The sequence below is a fragment of the Ascidiella aspersa genome, chromosome 1 (genome assembly GCF_963924565.1).
Source record: "Ascidiella aspersa chromosome 1, kaAscAspe10.2, whole genome shotgun sequence".
Taxonomy (NCBI): domain Eukaryota; kingdom Metazoa; phylum Chordata; class Ascidiacea; order Phlebobranchia; family Ascidiidae; genus Ascidiella; species Ascidiella aspersa.
The window spans coordinates 1,952,498-1,976,637 of record NC_139447.1 but is presented as its reverse complement, the minus strand read 5'-3'; the positions used below and the strand labels follow the sequence as shown (position 1 = coordinate 1,976,637).

Genomic DNA, 24,140 nt, shown 5'->3' with positions numbered 1-24,140 from the left:
CGAAAATTTAATAATATACTTATAGTGAACTGTTGTATTTTATCCTCGTCTTACAACTAACTAAAACCATACTTAAAAAAATAGCTATCTCAGTAAAATAAAATTGTTGTCTGATTTGGTTAATATACGGATTGTTGCTTTGCTTTTCTTAATCATTTGCACTTATTGTTTAAATCTGAACAAGAACAGGTTCCGGAAACATCCTAATCCTGTTTTTTTATCCAATTTGAATCACTACAAGGCAACTTTCAAGCGACCTTTTGATGATTTCTTGGGTGAGTTGCTCGGAGCAGGTGAGGTTGACGAACGGGCGCCCAAACGCCCTGGCCAACTCGGCCACCGCGTGGGACTTTCCCACATTCCTTGGCCCAAACACGCATCCAACCTGACAGAGTTGGAATGCGACCGAGAGGTTCAGCATGCATCTGAACAGAAAAAAAAACAAGGGAAATATAAATATACAGTTGACATTTCTACTTTCAGCATACATCTGAAGTGGAAAACATAAATAAGTAGTTGATATTTCAAGGTAAATAGTATGTATGGGCTAACATTGTAAAAAGGGTGGATGTTCAACATACATCTGAAGTGGAAAAACAATAAATGACTGATATTTTAAGGTAAACAATATAAAACTGCTAACAATATAAAAAGTAACATTGTAAAAAGGGTGGGTGTACATCTAGGTTAGAAAAATAAAAAAATAGTTGCTATTTGAAGGCAAATAGTGTGCATAGGCTAACATTTTAAAAGCATAAGTAACATTGTAAAAAGGGTGGATCAGGATACATCTGAAGTAGGGAAAACACAATAAATAGTTGACATTTGAAGGTAAATACCAGTGTTGTAATAACATAAGTCGATAACTTCAATGACTTGACTTGAGTGCACGTCAGTCACAGTTTTCAAATCACTTGATTTGACTTAAGACTTTGGGCAAAATGACCTGACTTGACGTAAGTTTTTTGGACAAATGATTTGGGTTGAATTAAAGTGTTTTCATTATTTTTTGGTTTAATTAAACTATTTAATCACATAATCGTACGAGTCTTAAAATTCTAATATAGTTAACCGTTTTATTATTTCGACAAGGACGTGACTTGCTGTTCATTCTAAAAAGACTACTTAAGTCATTTCAAAATGACATTAGTAATAGTATATAGGCTAACATTATAAAAAGTTGAGTAAGATTGAAAAAAGTCCAAAGGTTCAGCATTTATATTGGGTAAATGGGAAGTAATAGAAAAGGGTAGGGTTGAACTGTATGTCATAACGCTTTAAAAACTATATTGTTTTCCAAAACGATGGTATTGAAAATAACTTGCAGAGCAAAAAATTCATCATACACGTGAGGTGAATAGGAAGGAATTGGAAGCTTTTGATTTGAATGATACATTACCGTGATAAAATTTAGGCAACTTTCGAAATAAACCTACAAACCACTCTTTACAAAAACTTATTGATAAACTAAAAAGAAATTTTCTATCTGGCGTGAATTCTCGTGGAAGATATGATTCGTTTAAATAAAGAAGAAAATAAAAAAAAAATCCCTACGTAACAGATAAAGAAACTAACCCGAGGTGGAAAAACGAGCACAAATATACGAAACGTAATTAAAAAAGTAAAAAAAGAATAAAATAATGGTAAGTTATAGGACAGGTTAAATTAACACCTGGGGTCAACTCTCGTGAAAGCAATATTATGTTTTAAAAAGAAGCAACATTTCTTTAAATCCTACAAAAACTTATAAAGACTATTCCAAATCAAAAATCAAAATATTTAAAAAATCGAAATCAATTAAAATAACACACGAACCTTTCCGTAATTGGGGTTATAACAGTAGGAGCACAAATCCCTAACATTGTTTTTAATTACTGCAAAAACTAGTAATTTTTTTTTGTTTCAAAATCAAAAATAGAAATATTTAAAAAAATCAAAAAAAGTAACCAAATTGAAATCAAACAAAATACCGACGGACCTTTCTGTGATTGGGGTGATGACAGTAGGAGCACAAATTCCACCGATATTCGAGTCATTTCCCTTCTGCATTCCGTAATACTCGTATCCGTAAGGCGTTCGCCGCTCCAGCTGGCTGACGTAACAATCGACGACAATGGCGGCCTTTGTGAGGTCAGAATGCGGGTAGCCTTCGATAACCTCTTCGCGTTTTACTCCGAGGTTGGAGTAATCTTTGATGTTTGCTGTGTGTCTGGGTAAAAAATAGGTTAGGGGTTATTTTGTTTAAGAAAATGTATTTTTAAAGGGTAACGTTTTTGATCGGGGGCGACTTTGCTTTTTAAATGGCAAAAAATTCAAATTGGAAGTGATTTCGTTTAAAGAAGGGTAAAACATTTGTTTAAAGGGGATTTTGTTGTTAGAGGGTGAAAATTGTGTTTTGGGGTAAGTTTTGTTTTTCTAAAGGCAAAAACTTGGTTGTGTTAATTTTTTTATTAACGGGTAAAAAATTGTATTGATAAACGGATTTGTGCACACAAAACATAAAATTAAGGAGATTAACGAATTTTTTATAATAAATATATTTGAGCTAAATTCGTTTGCCGGACGACTCTGTACGTAGTTTGAAAAAATTATCCACACAAACTCAGGATTGTAAGTCCAGTTGAAATTTCAAATTTAAATAAAGTTGAGAATGATATAAAGAATATATTTTGTAGCAAGGTTTGAAAAATGCAACCTCCACCTCCAACAGTCCTGAATTTTGGTGTTTTTCAAAACAATTAAGGATTGAACTTACTTTAGTAGACTTTGCCATTCGTAGGAGTTTATAGACTTGACTTGGCACTTTTCCAGCGACTTTAGAACATCTCTGTGGTAAGCTGTTTGTATTGTGAGGTTGGAAAGAACTGACTGTAGACGTTTCTGGGCAGAAGAGCTGGATGTCGCTGATAGACTGTCCTGCGTTGCTTGCCTGTGGGTCGGAAAATGGTTAATCAAATTGGTTGAATGATAAATGAAAATAAAAAAGGCACAATGGTTACAACAATAAAAAATGGTAAAACCAACTAAAAAGATGGTTTATCAAAATGGTAAAATGGTAAACGAAAATGAGAAATAGGTTGTTCAATAGGGAATTTGCTAATCTAAATGGTTAGAGGTTTATCAATATGCTAAAAAAATTCAAAACCAAAATGGAAAAAAAATGAAAAAAGTAATAAAATGGCAAGCTTAAAACTAAAAATGGGTAATGTTTAAATGTTATATGTTATACATAAGATGGTTCAACTCATAAAGAAGCTAAATTAAAAAAAGGGGCAGCATTTTTAATGGCTGTTTTAGTCGGAGAAAACACAAACCAACATTACCAATGCTATGAAATTTCTTGTTCACACTAAAGCATATTTTTTACAAATTTTTTTTTTATTTTTTTTTTATTATTTTACAATTTTTTTTTAAGACTCACACGAACTGCTTGAGTTGGTGAACGGTTTCCTTTCTGAGATTTTCGAAATCTGCTTTCCTTGCTCCATCTTTGACGAACTTCTCGACATTCTTGAACCAAATCACAGAGTTGGCGAGAAGAACAACTTGACTGGGGTAACTCAGCAACCAGTGCCTGGGTGTTCAGTAAAAATTATAAGTTGGATATATTTATACTGAAACATACATATACATAATGTATGACCGAGTGTTGCTGATCCAGCAGTATTATATAACAACAGAAAAAAACTCTTTTTTACATGATACGCCAGTACCCTGATAAAGACGTTATGTATAGGACGTCGAAACGTCGATGATTATTATACTGCTGCTGCTTGCTGGAAATACTCGGTTATATATTATTATGCCTGGAAGCAATAGCTTATTTCATAAACATAATGTGTAGTCTGTGGTCAAGCTCTTCTTTAGTCTGGTCAACGCACCGTATATATAGTACGAAAGATGGCTTTGAACAGGCTTACCGAAATGATATGAATGTAAAGGTAAATTGACCTTTAGTATAACTTAGTGCTTGGTTGAAAAGTAAACATACATTATAATTGTTTGAAGGCGACAAACAAACATTAAAGGTTTTAAAACGAAACTGAGTGTAATAGCTCTACTCTCATGCTAATCAGTGTATAGTTTATATATATAAAACATAAATTATCAGAAGTGTTGGATATTTGTAGTATAAGTAAATGACTGCATCAACTGGTTGATTTCATATTAGAATGTAAATGTTGGACATGAACTTATAACAAGTTAAATCAACACCTAAACATTAAATTGATAAATATTTTTGAAACAAAAGTTAAATATTTAAATAAACTGTGAAGTGGTAAAGTAAAGTTAGTTTAAATTTAAAAAATAAGTTTAACAAAAAGTGACATTGAAGATAGATAAACAAAAGAACAAAACAGTTCAATAAATAAAAGAAGATTACATTTGGATATAAAAAAGAACAATTCAATTTAATTAAGAACGCAACATTAAGTTATATTGGACACATATTATTTTTTAAAGTATTTTAACCTGTATTGCAGAGATTCGGGGCTTGTCTCGTCTAGAGTTGTATCGACATGATAGACATCTGATAACGCTTCCAGTATGCTGGGAAGATCTGTAAGGAAGATACGATCGGAGTCTTTTAACCTCGGAAAAAGACGAAGTCTGTTTACTTTGCTGGTTTAGGACTCAGAAATCGGGGATCAAGTATAAGACTACATAAAACTACCCGAGTCCCGAGTCCGACGTGCGCATGCGCAGTACTAACTCATAAGGCCGAAAAATTTAAATTGTTAAGGTGGAATAACTTATGGTGGATATTTTCCAACCTTGTATTGTTGGTGGATGAATTTTATGATACCCCTACGAGTGGATGGCTGTTATCCACCCTATTTCAGTTATGTATAAACGGGAGAAATGCAGACTGCGGAGTCGGACTTAATCGGCGCAAAAACTCATCTATTTTCGACATTAGAAGCTATCCACTTCTGAACAGGTTTTTAAATCCCGGCCAACTTACCGTTTTGCAATTTCAGTTCGATCAGTTCCTTTAGTTGCTCGCGAAGTGACGACTCGATTCGCTTCTCGAGCATTTTGAGCCATACTGTGACGTCAGAATGAGCAGACAATGGCTCGATCGCGAGGATTTCTTTGTGGTTGCCGAGAACCGCAACGGCCTGCAACCTTCAGTGATAGATAGAAATGTTTTAAGTCGTAAATAAATACTGAAATGAGTTACCTTTACATGAAAGATAGTAAACCTGTTCCTTAGCGTTTTTTACCAAGTTTTTTTGTTCTAAAACAGCAATAAGCTTCATTATATTTACGCTTTTATCTAAAATTGCAAAAAAAAAATTATGATGAATTTTAGTTTTTTGGGGGATAATTGAAGCAGTTGTATTAGCTCTGCATAGAAAAATTAGTAGTTTCGTGTAATCAAAAAAAATCAGACCTGATTTAGCAATTTTATTCAGAATTAAAATTGTTAAGGTTTTTTTCAAAGGCTTAAGGTTTTTTTCAAAGGCCATTTTCATTTTAAAGGTTTGCTATTAAGTATACCTTGAATAAAAAATATATTTTGATATCAATACAAAATGCGCGCGAACCTGTGTGAGTGTAGCTCAAGGTCAAGCGAGGTCAGTCCGCCCTGCACGTGCTTCGTCCTGAGAGCTTTAGGAAGACTGAATGTGACCGACTTGACACCGGAGAAGCACTTTCTCACGTATGGAACAAGTGCTTTTGGTTGACGAGCGATTCCAAGCAATCTAACACAATCCTCGTCACACAGGAAGTACAACCTGAAGAAAAGTGGGATAATTAATTATGTTACAAAAAATTTAAAAAAAAACTAATATTACACAAAAGGTAAACTTATTACAAAGAAAATACAAGAAAAAAAGGTTTTTTGTTTGTAACAAAACAAGCTAAAAGTAAAAATGTAAGAAGTCAACCCTATAAACCAGGGGTGTCCAACTCAAACATGCCGGCGTGCCTATTTTTATTTTATAACTTCTTCCCGTGCCAAAGTTTCGTAACCAAACCAATTCTTTTTAATCAGAACGTTTATTTAAACTTGAAAAAAAACTGTCTAGTAGAAATGCGCATCACTACATCAAAGTGTCTTTCGGTGAGCTGACTTTTGTTTGTTCACACCAAGCTATATAATATTATGTGAATGCTAGCCTCCACACAGTATAATGTTACTATACCAAAAGTAATCGTTGGTTGTCGTGATTGCCGCGATTGTTTTATATTGTGAACAAACAATGGCAATTGGCTGTATAACAAACTTAGTATTTTCTGACAATTGGCTGAATAACAAATTGAGCTTTTTTGACAATTGGCTAAATAATAATTTTAGCATTTTGGGGGGAGGGCTTGCGTGCCATTTTTTATTAGGTCGCGTGCCTCTTGTTGGACACCCCTGCTGTAAGCCTTTGGAAGGAAAGTTGTTTATGATTAGGTAAAAATAGTAAGTTTACAGAAAAGATTTAACAAAATTATTAAACAGTAAAGAAAAATATGTAAATCAAAAAAAAAATTAAAAAAGTATTTAAAATAAATGTATTCATTGTACGTATATATATATCAAATCAAATGTTTTTATTTTGTTTACATCTTTATTAAATTAAACTATCTGAGAAAATATCAACTCGATTTTTTTTCTTTTGGCGAATTATAAAGTTTCCAAATGAAAACTGCATTATTTAAACAGGATTTAGATGACAACACACGACAGAAATGAAATAACGTTATTTTTTGTAAAATGAGCCAAACGATTTAGTAATGCAGCAAACCAACGTACTTACCTGGTATGGATTTCAATTTAAAAATTATAAATTTACTAAAATAGAAAAACGGTGCTAAAACGACTTAATTTATATTTGAAACAAATTACACTGGGATTTTATACTCAAACTGGATAAATATTCACTCTACACAGATCAAGTAACACTTACCTCGGAAACTTTGCTCTAAAGTTGTCCAGCAGTGATGAAATCGCTTGAACCATGTCTTCCTCCTTATGTATGCATGACACAAGGTGGCGGCGAAGAGCATCGCCCTGTAGATCTCTCCAACCCTTTTGACCGTGAAGTCTAGAAAAGGGGAATTGCAAGTTTGTAAACTGTTTTGCACTTAAATTTAAGGTAAGTTGTCTGTTCTGTACAATAAAGAAAGAAGTTTTTTGCCCTTTATATCCTAAACTCATAAAGGTATTTCATTTTTAAGGTATTGTGATCTTTTTCTGGCCTCAAATGAAAGATTGAATTGGTACAAATCGAAATTATTTAAATTAGTTTAATAATAACTTTAGCAGTGAAGCTGATAAAAGCCACCAGTGCGTACCCTTGTTAAAAATGACATCACTAACTGCTTATTGCTAGAAGTAAATTTTTACCTCGACATTACAGAGAGTACTTTTGGGTCGGACGCCATCGCGTTGATAAACTCCCTGTAGTTGTGGTCGACCACCTTCCACTGTATTGCTAAGTGGGGGAACTGGAACTTTAGTGCATCCTCTGCGTTGAAAACCTTGTTCAGATACATCCACTTGTCTTGGCAGGAAATCCACAGGTGGACAATCTCGCCGATCTGAAAAAGAATGTTGGTGAAATACAGCAAATGTATCAGTGTTCCCCGAAAGCCGTCGGAAAAGCTTGCAGAAATCAGTCGGCTTATTGAGGATGGTAGCGCAAGCAAGGCCAAATACAACCAACCTTAAGTGAGGTTCGAACTCACGACCTTGCTCATATCGCTCTACCAACTGACCTACACAGGCTAATAGGGGACCAGGTCTAGAAACAACCTTAAAACCGTTGCCTGCAGTATCCTGTTCGTAAGCCTAGTTTTACCAACTGATCTACACAGGCTCAGAGGGGAGCAAGTCGAGGAACAACCATAGCATCGCTGCCTGCTAAATTGTTGGTAAAACTAGGCTTAGGTTAGGTTCGAACTCACGGCCATAAGCGGGACAAATCGCTTGAGCTACAGAGGCTCAGAGGGGAGCAAGTCGAGAAACAAGCACAGCACTATGGCCTGATACATTGTGTTCGTAAACTAGTCTGTGGTGAGGTTCGAACTCACAACCTCGGCTATACCGGGACAATCGCTCTACCAACTGAGCTACACAGGCTTGAGGGGAGCAGGGGTTACTATATATAATGGGTGATGTTATCTTTGGCCAGTACGACTTCATAAAGGCTTGTTCACAGAATATACATTGTGTATATGGACGTTTCAGTGAAAAATCATTGTTCCATTTTTTGTGTTTCGAGCGATTTTTGAAAAGTTAAAAAAGCAAACGCTTTCAGGAGTAATGACATTGTGTGAATAGTTCCGCAAAACAATATGTCTTTTCGACTACATAGAGTTGCGTTTTAGCTAATCCAGAAACGCCAATGTTTTATCCGACTATGGCAATTATTTTAAGTAAATGACTTGCCTTAGATTAAATTACTTGTTTACGACACTGGCCAATCTTACTCACCTGCTGAAGAGTGTCACTCCATATCTCGGCGTCCCATTTGACCTCTACGGCGTGTTTTGATTGGAGCATTCCCTGCAAGGTCACGTGACTGTCCGATACGTCACGCAAGAGTTCATCCACACCAACCAGTGTGAAAGTTTCACTATCGTTCTCCTTGAGACAAAAAATAATAATTTAAAAGGCTTTTTTATGTTATTGATAGCTAGGTCACTTACGAAGTATACTAAACTACAAATATTGACAAATATTAAAAACTGAACATACCTTGAGACAAAAATTAAGTTTAAACAGGGCTTTTTTTATGTTATGGAACAAAAACTGCGTCACTTACTAGGTATACTAAATTGTATTGAATCAAAATCAGATTTTTTATGCTTTTATTTTAAAGCAATTGATATATATATAGACTTAAAATATAAAGTATTTTAAGTGTAAGAAGTAGATGCCTTCGAGGCCAGCATATGTACGAATATTTTTTACATTCAAACAAACTGTTTAAACTTTTTATCTAGCTGTATTTGAGACAGGAAATAAATTTATATTTAAAGTCCTTTATTTAATGTTTTAACATAATAACTAACTTCTTTATCAAAAAAAGTTATGAACGTCAAAACTAGTTTTGTTGCTCAGCTTGTATTTTCTATAGTTTAACGTTTTTGCGAATATTTACCTGTTCAATAAAAACATCTTCTGTGAGTCCCAAGAGCTTCTGGTTCTTATACTGGGGTTTGGGGCCGCCTAGAGTATATAAAAACATTTGTTAATCCATTACCGAGGTAAGTCTTTTATAGTATCACTGTTACGTGTTCATCAACACTTAAACACCCAAATTAATTAATTGCCATAAGCCAAATCTTAGAGTTCATTAAGTGATTTTACGATGTGATAAATAGGGTTTTAGATTACGCGTTTCAGCTTTCGTTTGCCAAATATGTTCTTCAGTTACATAATATCATATTTGATGATGCAAAGTTTTCCGTATTGTTGTGTGTAAAATTCCTGAGTTTTCCTGCTTCAGTTCGCCTCGTTTCAAACTTGACATGTAACCTTTAATCTCGTAATCTATAACTGTCAGTCTTGTGGGCGATGTTCTCACGTTCTGCAAAACAAGCCACTTGTTTCGCTGGTGTCTGACTCCCGCTGCAAATTGGCCTTAGAATGGCCGCTGTAATGCCTAGCCATGTTTCAGAGTGCCGGCCAGTCTTATTGGTCAAATATGACGTAACTTTCGTGTTCTTTTTCTTCCTACGTATTGGCTATATACATGTCGTTTCTTAGCGGCTTTAAGCTTTTCTCTCGAGAAGTCTTTTGCGAAGTCTTAGCCGACAGTCGCTGCAATAGGCGGTGGCTGTCTGTTTCACAATCAACTACCGACTACCGTAGACCTACACTGCTTTAAAACACTTGATTTGAGTACTTTTCAGTAAATATATTTTATAACAAACGAAAAAACTGTGCCTTTATGTTGCCTTTTTGTGAGAAAATGTAAAAGGGCCAAAACTGCACATATTTGCGAAAATGACAAAATCTATGCTTGTATTGCAAAACACATTAGCAGTTTTAATAAAGTATCTACAAATTTGAAGATATAATAAACAAATATATTTATTCAAGCATCAATCGAAACGTCATCCTGGAACCACAGACAATCGACGTTATCAATATTAAGTCAGTTAAGTTTTTTTTAAATCATTCATCTTAGTATTTCGCGGGCCAGATTAAAATGCATAGGCCTACTTTGCCAAGTTCCGTTTCGAATAGATAAGTCTACTAAACTTACGTTACATTCAGAGAATTATAATTATTACTTGTTGCTTCACTAAAAAATACATAATGCCTTTAGAAAACGAAAAATTAAAATTTATTTTGATAAAAATAAACATTTACGTTGTTAACAGCATTTGGATAAAAATAATAATTTTTTACTTGTAGTTTCAGGAAAAAAAGAATAATTAAAGTTTATTTTGACTGAAATCAACATTTACATTATTACAGTATTTCGAAAATCATTATTACTTACTCGTAGTTTCAGTGGTCTCAGTTTTCCTGGGAACTTGCACTACGTAGATGTGCTTAGCCAACTGGAACTGCCGCTCCTCCCATTTTTTCTTGATCTTGCGCAGAAGTTGCTCCAACGAGAACTCGGCATTAGCGTTGCGGTAAATCTGAAGTAAGAGGAAGTAAGACCTGAGGTTTTGGAGCATAATGGTTGGAGGTTGTAGTAAGACGTGGTAAGAATGTCAAAAGCCATATAGAAGTATAGGTAGCATTTTAAACGCTTCGAACACCAAGATAGTATTATTTTTGTTTTCTACTTTTGAGCCGCATATGACTGTAAACTTGTCTTGTAAATAAAGTACAAATTTGTGAAAGTTTTTCACCGGTGTTAGAATTGTTTTACATTAGCTAATGTCAGCTCACTTTTTTCAATTCAAATTTTATTTAGAAGCAAAAAGTGGAACTACACTCACCCTCTTAATAGTGCTTGTGTACTGTGATGGTTTGTACGATAGTAGATCTTCAACAGTGAAAGTCCAATCCGCCTCATAAGTCTCCCCCATCCCCGTGAATACCTCCCTCCAGTGGCGAGCCTTCATTGCTTCGCTCGACAATTGCATCAGCAGAGGAAGCTCTTTACCAATGTCGTCAAGAGTCTAAAAAAAACGAGTTTTTCGTTTTCAAAAACAAAAAAAACGGTAAAATCAATAAATTATTCCCTTCTAATTATTCTCTTCGGAATAGAATAATCGATCACAATAAACAAAGCAGTAATGTTAATACTTCAGGGAGTATTCAAAGTTGCTTTACCATTATGTATAGGGCAATTTTGACAATCTGTCTGTTCCGTAAACAATAAAAAAACACTTCGTACAAAAGGTTCAATGCTTAAACAAAAAAGAAAAGAACCTGTAATAATATTATTGGAAACAAACTAAAATTTTAAATTATTCAAGTAATAATTTTCAGCCTACAGAACAAACACTGCAAAGCTGTACAAAGCGGTTAACAAATTCAAAGAACTGACTTCAGTCCAGCTGTTGAAGACCGGGTCGTTTGGAGGAAGTTGCTCAACGAAGGTCGACGATATTTGCTGCCATTCTTGGACTTTGTCGATCGCATTCTGTACTGTGAATTTCCTGGAAGAACAACAAGAAAAAACACATGCTCATAACTGGAATATCTTATAATCCATGTGTCTATTAATAGTTCGTATTCAGTGATGTTCATTGTTCAATGGCATATACTTTGTATTTAATGGGTTACCAATAAAATTTTCTTTTAACAAAACGCACGGCCTTCTAAAATCATACCAATTAATCTATTTTAAAACTATTTTGACCGAATAAAAATCCGTAAATGGAGCATTTATCATTTTTATCGAAACGTTTAGTTTTAAATTGTTCTACTCGGATTCGAAATTATCGGAAAAATAGAACACTTATTAAGGAAAAAATATACTAATTCAAGAAAAACAAGATACTAATTACGGAAAAATAAAATACTAATTACGGAAAAATAAGATGTTCATTACGATAAAAATCTACTAATTATGGAAAAAAAATACAAATTCAGGAAAAAATATAATAATTACAGAAAAACAAGAAAAATAAAATACTAGTTACGGAAAACTAAAATGTTCATTACGAAAAAATATACTTATTAATATGGAAAACTAAGATTCTTATTAGGGAAAAAAAATACTAACGAAGAAAAAAATATAATAATTACGGAAAAATAAGATTCCTAGTATATAAAAATATCGGTATCGGTATGGGATATCGGTTGACAAAAACATAAAATAAAGTATCGGTCTGAAAAAGTGGTATCGGTCAACATCTGATTGCGAACATTTTTTTATAAGCACTTATCCTACATTAGTAACACGTGTCAATTAGGAATTTATAAGTAATATATAGCCAAGTGCCTTCACAATATACTTGAAATAAAACAAGTGCCTTCACAATATACTTGAAATAAAACGTTTCAAAATTGTTCTACAAGGCTTAATATTAATTGTTCTACAAAGGCTCAATACAAATAAAACTGCGCCATCCTAAGCTGGGAAATAATAGAGAATAAAAACAACAGTTTATGTTAATCCAGTTTAATCGTAAACAAACAGAAGTCTTTATTTGTTATAATTACATAAACTTATACCACAGTAACATATGTAACTTAATTCGAATGAATATAAAACAATAATTTTATATGAAACAAGTAAATATAATAATGATAATTATGAACATATTAGCATATTCGCAACTGCAACTTAAAATACCAACAAGCTATAATACAAAGGCTGGAGCTCCTTACTGCTTGAAGCACAAACACAAAATAAAGGACAAACTAAGATTAAGGTCACGTGAGGCCAAAACATGAATTAAACCGCATGAGAGAAAGGACAACATAGAACACTTAAACAATTTAGATAACTTAACAGTTCACTTACTTGAAAACAACAGCCTTCCACTCTGCTATTGTGTATCCAGTCACGCTAACGTTCTTCCACAGGTTGAGTCTTGCCTCCATTCCATCCCTTAGAGTTGCGAGGTCGACCAAGTTGTATTTCTCACCACACACAGACTCACGATAACGACTGATCTCCCTCAGACGTTCCTGTAAGCCGTGGAACTCTTCGATGCAACAGCTCAGCTCACAGATCACCTGTAAGTTTGATAAGGTGGTCAAGAGAGTTCCTGAGATTCAGGGTTCGATCCCCTACTGGGAGAAAGCCAAAAAACAACGATAATTTTAGCTCATGGCATGTTTCTGGTTGTGCAAGATTAAGGTGTGAAAGAAAGTTTAGTGGATCAGTATTAATTAGGCCAATGATTTGCTGGAAAATCGTCTTTAAATTTGGAGGAACAGCTGTTAAGCGAGTTCCCAAGGTTCATGGTTCGATAACCTCCTCGGGAAAACAAAACGACCGATATTTTTGGGCCTTGAAATTGCTTCTGATTTTGTCAGAAAAAGTTTATTCGCTAGAAAAGCAGCTTAAATTTTAGACGAACATTAGATTAGCGAGTTCCCGAAGTCGATAGTTCGATCCCCGACCGAGTGAAGGAAAAAACGATATTTGTTGGAGCTAAGTATAATATTGCTCGAGAAAATCATTATTTTTTTTAACTATTTAGGCCTGACTTGGACTTCATTGATTTTTTAAATTAACTGTTAACAGCGGCATATCTTACTGTCACGCCCTAAAAACAGTTAATATTAACACAGCAACGTACCTCAGTAGCGTCAAACGAAGGGTCTACTGCCATCCCCTCCGACGCTTTAGCTGCAACGCATTGTGCTTTGGCGTATTGCGTTTGGAATACTGATTCAAGCTGCTTCATTATGATTGGACGCTGGTTGGTGACGAAGTTGTTGGCGTCTTTCAGCTGAAAAAGTGGTTATTTTAGACATTAGAGAAAGTTTTTGCGTCTTTCAGCTAAAAACGTGTTTTTTTAGGTATTTTAGACCTTTAAAAAAGTTTTTGCGTCGTTGTAGGATGTGAACGAAAGTCATGACAATGGAGTGATAAATAGATAAAGTTCGTATAGTCTTCTATTTTATTTGTTGTGTTCCATCGGTATAGTTATCGACTTTAAATGCTATATTTATTACAATCGAAATGCATCTGCTTAATTTAAAGGCGATCTTTATCGACAACTTACAGAAGAACGCCAATTGTGCAAATGTAAATTTAAACGAAAATATCCGATTCCACGTGTTTGTTGATTTTCGTTGTGACGTCACAAATTCCACATATATATAGCTAAATTACTCTAACTTCAACCTAAAATCAACTACATTAGGGCGTTTAAAGTAAAAGAGTCGAAACGTTTACCGGTAGCTAGGGGGAAGTACCTGATATAGGAATGCCTCCCAGGTCGACTTGACTTTTTCTTCTAGTTTTTCCTCATCTTGGGTTAGTTGTCTGTACGTCATACGCACCACCTCAAACAACGACCTTAAAACAAATGAAATGCGGCATATTTTCAATTATTTTTCTTAATTTGTACATTGTGAGCAAACGCACTCTTTTATACCGATAAAATTAAACACATTGAATAGTGATATAATGGGTAAAATTGTTTTTTAATAAACTAAATTTCATCTAAATTTACTTTCTTGAAATGTAAGCCACGAAAAATCATAAAAATAAATATTACAAGGGGAACATCTTTAAAAAATCATTGTTCCCATTTTGAAAAAAAATGTGGCATACATTTCCTTATTATTAACAATTGTTTTCAAAAGTCAAGGCAGTTTTCGCTATAACAACATTTTTTTTTCGTCGTCTTAATTTGTACCTAGCAGGTCGTTGGTTTTCCTGATTATCTTTTTAATTTCTTCAAAAACGGCAGTGTTGTAATGACTTGACTTAAGTCACTGTTTTCAAACGGCTTGACTGAATATTTTGGACAAATGAAGTGTTTTAAGCAAGCATCTGTCATAAAAACTGGACTATTTGTTTTAATTTGTCACATAAAACAATTTATTTGCTATATGTTGCGTTTGTGTTATTTTTAATTCTTGCAAATTTTCGGACAAATTTATTAATTTTAATAGTTTAACGTTTACTCTTTATAACAATAACTTTGACATCGTCTAATTAAACTTAACTGGGACTTAATTAAAAAGACTTGACTTGAAATTGGCTTGCTCTAATTATGACTTGACTGGGACTTCATTAAAAAGACTTGACCTGGACTTCAGTTATTTTTTAAAAGACTTGACCGGGACTTAAATCATTTCTAAGTCATTTAGTTACAACACTAAAAACAAAAAATCAACCAAACCACCGACCTGATGTAGGTGACTTTCTCGGTCATAGAGTCCTTACTCTTCTGCGACATTGTGACCTTTCTTGCGTACTCAGCGAACGACCTCATATCAGTGTTCTTGTTCTTGAGGATTTTAAGCGCGTCTTTTGCCTCGGCTGTCACCTTAAGTGCACAATGCTTTGCTTCTGATACAGCCTGGAATTAAGGAAGGTAAAGTACATGGGTTAAAAATAAGCTATGTAAAAAAACTTGGTCGCAAAAGTGAGAAAAACGGTTTTCGTTCACTTTAAACTACGCACAAAATAGTTTATGACCAAAAAGCTATAAAAACAATGAATCATAGTTACAAAGGTACCACAAATATGGTCGATAGACACAACGCTTTGTCTCTAATACGGCCTTTAAAAGGAGTAGTAAAGTAAAGTAAACAAATAAAAAAAGCTTATTTCATATAAAAAAGTTTAACAACCCGACATAGGATTAAACATCATTTTTAAGGGTTACATATTTCGCCGATACTGGCATCGTCAGTTCCTGGAAGTAAAGTAAATTACACATAGCAAAAGTAATAATAAAATTAATAACAAAATTGAAAACATAGGAAAATATTAAGATCCCCCTTGCAGAAAGCCATAGTCTTCTTTTGACAGCCTGTTTTGTTTTGAAACTTTTTACCTAATCTATACTGCTTTCATATGTTTATTTTGGAAAATATTAACGTTAAATTTTACACTGCAATGCGTCTTGAATTAGCCCAGTCTGCGAACCATTAAAAAACAAAGGGCAACAAACTGTATAACTTACACCAGCAATCAGTTTCTTGAAGATGGAATTGAGTGCGGGAACAAGTGAAACGTAAGGCGCTCTGCAATCCACGTAAAGAAGTCGGTTGCTGGTCACCAAGGCACGGTCCATGTTCTTCACCTGCACAACAAAACACATTAGTAAAACAGCTGATAGGCAAGTAAATACATTTTACATTTCTAGGTTTATAATTAAACTATTTGCAAAACTTAACATTTCCTGTGGCACGAATGATTCAATAAACGCGAAAACTTATAAAAAGAAGAAAACTACACTGATTTAAATCAACATCTGTTCATGATTTTACGTTGGTATTATATAAATCAGGCTTGTATCCACTAATTAGTAATACGGCTTTAAAAAGTTAGCAGTAAATGAATTCTAAGATGTTTAGCATACCCTATAAAAATTATAATGGACAGACGCGGATTCAAGATGTTTGTGGGGGGCAGCATGCATTGTTTTCAGCAGTGACGTCATAACGTGACGGTACAAAGTTACATATTAACGCGACGTCATAAAGAAGTAGCCTTGAGAAGATCACGCAATTTGTTTTTTTTGTTGAAGTTCAAGCGGTGTTACTTTAAAAAAGCTTCATTACAAAGATGTTATCGATTCGCGCAAAGACCTTTACAATGTTTAAGTTAACGAAACTTTTATCTTTAAGGGTGCAATGAGACGCAGGACGCCTATTGGCCAAATCTATGTTACAAAATTGGCTTAGAAATACTAGAAACATAAGTGAGATTCTCCTGACGCCAAACCTGTTCTATCCAGGACTTTATCCTGTTGAGTTGTTCCTCGATGACCCTGGCAGGTTTTCCCGCCCATTTCTTGAGAACCTCGTCGTTCCATGTCGAGGCGAAGGTTCGAATCTCGCGAAGCCACGAGTTGTGCTCGTCACAGAATGACGTCACCTGCTTTATGGCGTCAGAAAGGAGCTGGTCTTGCCTGGCAATGGCCTCGACGATCTGAAAATATTTGCAAAAAGTTCTAATGTATTTGAAGTGTTCAGGTGCCTAACTAAAATGTATAGCGTGGAATTAATTGCGGATGGCACTTGTCGAAAGTCATTTGGACCTATTTTAATTAAAGGAAATCTTACTTTGTCAGTTGAATAAAAGCGCAGGTCATGCAAATAAATAAATTAAAACTATCAGTTGAAACAATATTAAGACCAAGAAACCAGTATATTCTTCGCTGAATCTAGGTTTTACAACGTAAAGTTCAGATTAGCATTTTGTTTCAAACCTTATCGCTTAGCTCGTGTTCTTCTAAGATTAATTTTATATTTAAGCCAGTGTAACGTAACTCGAGTTTAAAGAACTAGAATTACTAGCATTTAACTATTTACAATCAATTTAATTTAAATCGCAAAGTGTGTGATAATTTTTATGCCTTAAGAGTTTAATTTAAAGTCATTGTATCGACTGAGAGACTAAAAATGCCGTTGAAAAAAATAACATTTTTGGTGAAATCCGAATTAGATTAGAACTAGAATTAGAGCATGCGAGCAATTCACAAGTTAATTTAGAATTCAAATTAACCACATTTTGCTCCAATTCATTGATTTAGAAAACTATAGAATTATCTTATTGTCCAAGTCTGCAATCAAGCATTCCATGCAAACCTTACCTCTGAGTCTTCCAGCATCTTATCCTTTAGTTTGCTTTGGTCCAGGGGGGTTGGGTGCCCCATCATCCCCTGGCCCCCCACCACCATCCCCAGGGTTCCCTCAGCCCCCGAATTAAGCATCATATCGGGGGTGGTTACCCCCTCAGCGTCCTCTTCTTTGGTTGGTAGGACTCGGGGTGAAATTGCGGGGTCAGTAAGGCCTACGTTGACAAAAAATCGATGTGTATAGTTTCTGGATAAATATGTCCAAAAGTGCGGATTCGGTCTATGTTAAATGTGCCCTAGAGCAGGGTTTCCCAAACTTTTTTGGACCACGGACCACTATTTGTGAATCTGTTTATTCGCGGACCGCAAAATTTCATTTTAAGTTAGTAAACATAACAACTAATTCAATGACAGTATAATCACACAATTAAATTATCCTGTAACTTCACTTCGTTTCTCATCTCTGGCTCACAACAAACTTTTTGCTCACTAATCTTCGCGGAACAAGTGAAATTTGCGATACTAGATAGCAAAAGCTTTCGAAATCATTAAGTTGTGAATAACTGCGGCTAATATCTTCGAAAGTATAGGTACTGTACAACGTATATGTGCGACTTTTTAGTTTCTTGTCATATCGCCACGGACCACCTGTGCAGTCGCCACCATTTGGGAAACCCTGCCCTAGAGTATGATATTGCTGCCAGGTATGGTATACAAACTGGAAGCTCTTCGGATAATTTTCTATTATTATATCCTAGGGTTATAATAAGTTGATTAGATTGTGGAACGAAATAAAGACTTAAAACTGGAAAATAGGCATATTATAAAAAATATAAATACTCTGAATTCTTAACTGCGAAATGATACTGCAGTACGGGACCCAGCTAAAACATAAATTTTAAGTGAAACTTTAAAAAACTATGAACTAAAGGATTTGCATAAAATAATCTTATATACCCCAGTATTGGAACACATTATTGAGACAACATAATGATTTGTTTTTTACGAACAAATTTGAGGCGATAAAAATAACATATGGTGGACATAGTTTCTTTCAAACTGCAAATTTAAAGAATCCTTTTAAATGCTTAAGCTTTGACAATAAAGAAAAAAGAAAAAATATTACCCAATTAACCTCTAAACTAATACTTCATTAAAACACAACATGAGAAAAATAAGTTGAATTATTTTTGGGAGAATACAGGAATCACAATTGATTTGTCAAGAAATGATATTTCGTCGAAAATTAACACTATGATATCAAGTTTTTTATACTTGTCTTTACATTTTTAAGCTTATGTTCTTATAGGTTTATTTGAAACACTGGTTTAGAAAGTACTGTAACGCTGTAGGTCACTTACCTGAAGCGGCTTGTAAAGCAGTTAACTTGCCGCTTGCAGCAGTACCAGTCGTCTGTGAAAAGTAAATATGGCAATGTTTATATGGCGTTCAACTCTTGGTATACCAACTGATACATGTAGCTCGGTAATGTTAAACCCAAAAAGGTCCGGTAGATTGACATCAACTCGATAAAGACGTTTCGATGCGAACCTGTATTAACATTAACTGAAGATGAAACAAGTTCGTATCAAAACGTATTTTTTAAAGATGATGTCGATACACTCGACAATTTGGCCTTGAGATTCATTATCATCTTTGCATAGTGCACCAAAATTGATACATGCATTTGAAAAAGTTATTTTTTATTCAAATTTGACTTGGGTTGTATTTGGTGCAAAAGTTTACATCAGTGCTTCTCAACCTTTTTTCTCCGCGACCCATATATTAGGCGTAAGTAGGACAACTAAGCTTTGGCGACCCAATTGTTTTTTCTTGTAAGCGGACTAAAAACTAGCTTCTTGTAAGCGAACAAAAAATAGGCATTAGCATAAATAATTTGAAATTTAGTGATTATTATAAGACATTATTTGTATTACTTCCTTGATTTTTTTGATTGAAAAATCTTGCTAGGAACCAATCCCAATTAGTATAGACACGTAAACTCCTGTGGTTAGTGACCCAACCAAATCAAGCAGCGACCCAACTTTGGGTCGCGACCCATGGGTTGAGAAGCACTGCTTTACATGTTAATCAATGGTATTATCAGCAGAATACCGTTTAAAAATAAAAACTACGTTATATTTTCGTACGTAACATGCTTTTTAGTTTAAAATCGGTTAAGTTATTCTCATTCAAAATAGATAAGCATGTCCGATAATATCGGTTCAGAGCCGATACTAGATGACAAGTAACAGTATCGGTACTCGTCCGATATTTTAGGCTGATATCGGTGGACATCCGATTTCCATCTAGTTTTTCACGCTTGTGCAAAGTAATGACGTCATTTAGTATTGGATCGGATCGCGAAAGGTTTTATTCAAAATATCGGGTATCGGGAAATATGGTTGATATCGGACATCTATAATCGCCAGGTCATGTAGAGCAGTGCTTCTTAAACTTTTTTAGTTTCGTTCACTCCTAGCTTCTATCTCCAGATTTCAATCACCCTTGTCTCATGATATGATAAAACTATCTCGTCTACATATAACAGCACAAAATTACTTAGGTTGTTTCGACGTTTGTTAAGATCAACTCAGGCTAAGTTTTACCATTGCGAATCTACAATTTCTTGAGTCCAGAAATATAAAGCTACAAAAGCACAAAACACAGTCACCAAATTTTTGTACTTTACACTCAGTGCAAACCAACTTCACTATTACAATAAGCAAAAAAACACACCAAGAAACAACAGTTCAGTTGTCGATTTACTACGGAGCTATCATTCATTTCTGACGGTTAACCCTTATTCACCCCCATTGGTTAGTTCACCCCTGCAAACATTTTATTCACCCTGGGGTGAACCATTCACCAGTTTAAGAAACACTGATTTAGATCACCAGAATTAGACGCCATATATAAGTCATAAACAGTTGTACTAGAAAACTAGACTGATACCGTTGTAACATCCATGCACAATGTTCATTAAAATTTATATTTTGAACACAGTATTAGAAAGTCTGAAGAAATTTAAGCACGTGAAACCACTTTTTATCAATTAACTGCTGTCACTTTTGTTTAGGGCACATTCTAATTGCAATACAAAACACCTCGTCATATATTGCATTATTTTATCATAAAATTAATCACATACCTTACTCTGTAACGTTTTTGAAAACTAAAATTCATCCAAATTATCTAAATTTTTTCTCACCTTGTTTCTCGCCGCCGCGTTATTCGTGCTTCCCCTCTGCACCGATTCGCTTTGTGACGTCATAGAGGAAATGGACGAGCGGCCGGACACGTCAGAGGGGTCGGAGCCCGTGGAACCGATGGAGGCCGGCGCCGACCCGGGCCTGGTGGACGACTGTGACGTCATGATGACGACATGCATGGAACGGGCGCAACCACACATCAAGTCGAGGGTGTCCTCCACTGAAGACTGAATGGCTGACTTGAATCTGGAAGAAGTTTTGAATGATGCTTTTATTGTTGACGTCATAGGTAATGATTGTAATGCTGCTTTAAATCTAAAAGGTATTGTTTTTATTATTATTTTGTTAATAATAATGTCATGGTCGGCAATCGCAATGTCGCCTAAAATTTAGAAGAGGTTTTTGAATGATGCTTTTATTGTTGACGTCATAGTTAACGATTCTAATTCTGCCATCTGAAAGACATTGTTTTATTATTACGTTGGTAATAACAACTTCATGGTCGACAATTGTAATGTCGCCTGAAATCTGGAAAAAGTTTTTGAGTAATAATTTCTATTGTGTACGTCATAGTCGACAATGTTATCGCAGCCTGGAAACTTAATTTTTTAAATGGTGACTTTTTTAGAATATTTCACTGTTAATAATCATGTCATATCGACGACTGTAATGTCGCTCGGAATCTTGAACAAATATTTAAAAGATTATATTTTTGCTTTAAAAATATTGAAAATTTATCAAATTAAATCCGTAGTGATACATCATAGCATCGCCTTGAATATAGAAGAAATTGGTTTAAAACCAATGCTATCGTGATTTTGAAACAAATCACTCACAGTTTTCTCCTAGAATTATTCCTATTTTCAATACAGTCATAACAAGCTGTGCAATGATTTGCCGTCCTTCAAGATTCACCGAAAATAATGAGACGAGCTTACTTTTCAGGGGAGGGCTGCATCTCTAGAAGGTGAGTTTCCCTGTTGAAAACGAACTTCGTCGCAAACACAGAAGCCAGTATTTCAAGTTGGTCGCGGTTCGAACTTGTCGCTTCTGAATATATTGCAAATTAATCAGCATGCTTTGCGAGCGCTGTTGGTCACCTAGAATAATAACCTGCCTAAACATGTACGGGGTCAGAGTCAAAAGTGCTCTGTTTTGCAATGTTCGTAAAAAAAAACACATGAAATCTTCTTTTGAATCCACCTCAATAATTTCAATAAAATACTAACGTTATTCTATTCAATAAAATCGACATTTCGAGGTTTAAAACGTTTTTTTTTTTTATTGTTAAATTCATTCTATTTTGTTACGTAGTATCACAAAATTCCTATATAATGCATTTAGCTCCATTATTTTATTTTCTGCACGGATTCAAACACCCCAACAAACACGTTATTTTATTTCAATTAAAGTGGACCAATAAGTTTTTAACTTATTTGTTATTTAAATATATTTTTTCGTTTAAACAAAACCTAAAATGCCTCGACCATTAAATAATCCTGGTCTTTACGCTTGCAAGTAAGTTAACGCCATATTTTTAAACAAATGACAACTTGAATTATTTCAAGAAGCTCATAGTGGCTTGAGTCTGTGTTAAAACAGAAATGTGTGCAGTAAACTCCTATAAAAAACAAGACTTACTTTCAATGTATAATGATGTTACAAAACGTCGTTAGAAACACAAGTAGATTACCTTATTCAATTTAGCGAGATTTGTGTTGATAAGTTTACTTAAAAGTGTACAAGTGTGTCTTAATTACACCAAGCATAAAATAAGGGCAATACATTTATTAAAAACTATAAAAAAATACCTTTGCTCGTCACGTGACTTTCGGTCATGGTTGAGAGACTTTCTTCGTCAGCATCCTCGTCATTACCTTCAAGATGACTCAGCAGATCTTCAACATAACTGTTGAGCAACAAAAGTATAGTTTGGCGTTCAAATTCGTATACATATTAATGTTAACAATGGTCTTATTAGTTTGCCTAAAATAAAACAGACTCGCCAGTAAGCAAAGAAAAAAAAATCTAACAAATAATAACTTGTAGTAGTATCGGTACTAAAAAATCTTAAGGCAAATTACTCCAAGCATAAAAAAAAGTTTCAGCAACATCACCAAAAAACCTACACCAACAAATACAACCTGTTTGACGAAAAATAAAATTATTAAATAATAGCAAGAAAAAAATTAACAAAAATTGTAGCCTATAATATTTCGTATTTAAAAACATATTAACATTACCAAAAAAACTTGAAACATTGAAAACGCCTTGTAACAAGATAAAAAACAAAACAATAAAACAACCTACAACAACAAAATAATAAATATAATAAATAAACATTTTTTTATAATAATAAAGATTTCAATAAAAAACTAGGGCATTTTAGTAAATACCGAAGAACTATAAAAACAACCTACAACAACTAAAAAATAAATGTAATAACTAAAAAAAAAACTAATTTTTTTAAATAAACAAAACAAAACTCACTGAGTGACAGCGGTCCGTGCCAGCGCCACCAAGTGTACAGAGATTGCTTGATCGACGAGTGAAACGAAAGTTGGAATCCTCCTTGTGATGAGCTGGAACTTCCGGAGGTTGTTGGTTCGAGCCTCGCGCTTTCGCCTCTGGATGTAAATCGACTCCTTGCAGAACAATGGCTTCGATTGTTTCGCCTGTGACGTAACAAACAACTTGTTGTTTCTTTGTTAAACTAAGAATAGAGCTGCAAATTGAATAGAAAACGAAGTTATGTTTTCGAATTCTTATTCGGAAAAAAATATCGCGAAATCACAGCGTATGTCAAATAAAAATGAACACTTAACATAAATAGCGTCGATTACTTAAAAAAACAGATAAGGCATCTATGTGTCATAAATTCATTATTTCATTTATTTTCAATTTTTTTTTAATTGTCTTAAAAAAAGGGCAATATCAGTTAAAATAAGTTATAAGTTTGAAATACCGAGTTCTACAGTTATTGTATATACTTTAAAACAATCTAAACAGTTTCGTTGGCAGTAAACGATTTAAAACAAAAACCACTCAAAGCACGGAATTTATCTTTTTTATTTTAATGTGTTTCTAACAGTGATACGGGGTAAGAATATCAAAGCCCATACAAAAGTAAACAGTTGAAAATGAGTAAAGAGTTATTCGAAACGTTTAAAGTTCCACCCACTTCTGTATGGGCTTCGATATTCTTATTGCGTCTCACTACAACCTCCAACCATTATTGTAGAGTTGTTATATCTAATACTGTGTTGTATAGGATTGTTGTGTGCGACCTTTATG

At 34.3% G+C, this 24,140-nt stretch overlaps 1 protein-coding gene across 1 annotated transcript in view; it reads right to left on the bottom strand.

Moving 5' to 3' along the window:
• Nucleotides 1-24,140, bottom strand: part of LOC146166499 (dynein heavy chain domain-containing protein 1-like) — a 96,027-nt gene that overhangs the window by 62,132 nt on the left and 9,755 nt on the right. The window contains 26 exon segments of the mRNA XM_083386466.1: nt 258-425; nt 1,979-2,209; nt 2,756-2,929; nt 3,422-3,574; nt 4,474-4,561; nt 4,967-5,130; nt 5,553-5,744; nt 6,906-7,043; nt 7,346-7,539; nt 8,435-8,587; nt 9,105-9,172; nt 10,455-10,599; nt 10,906-11,088; nt 11,460-11,571; nt 12,885-13,099; nt 13,669-13,821; nt 14,291-14,393; nt 15,233-15,405; nt 16,015-16,134; nt 16,779-16,985; nt 17,650-17,849; nt 18,996-19,004; nt 20,791-21,092; nt 21,785-21,896; nt 22,658-22,755; nt 23,337-23,521. Coding sequence (XP_083242592.1) covers nt 258-425; nt 1,979-2,209; nt 2,756-2,929; nt 3,422-3,574; nt 4,474-4,561; nt 4,967-5,130; nt 5,553-5,744; nt 6,906-7,043; nt 7,346-7,539; nt 8,435-8,587; nt 9,105-9,172; nt 10,455-10,599; nt 10,906-11,088; nt 11,460-11,571; nt 12,885-13,099; nt 13,669-13,821; nt 14,291-14,393; nt 15,233-15,405; nt 16,015-16,134; nt 16,779-16,985; nt 17,650-17,849; nt 18,996-19,004; nt 20,791-21,092; nt 21,785-21,896; nt 22,658-22,755; nt 23,337-23,521 — 4,040 coding nt within the window.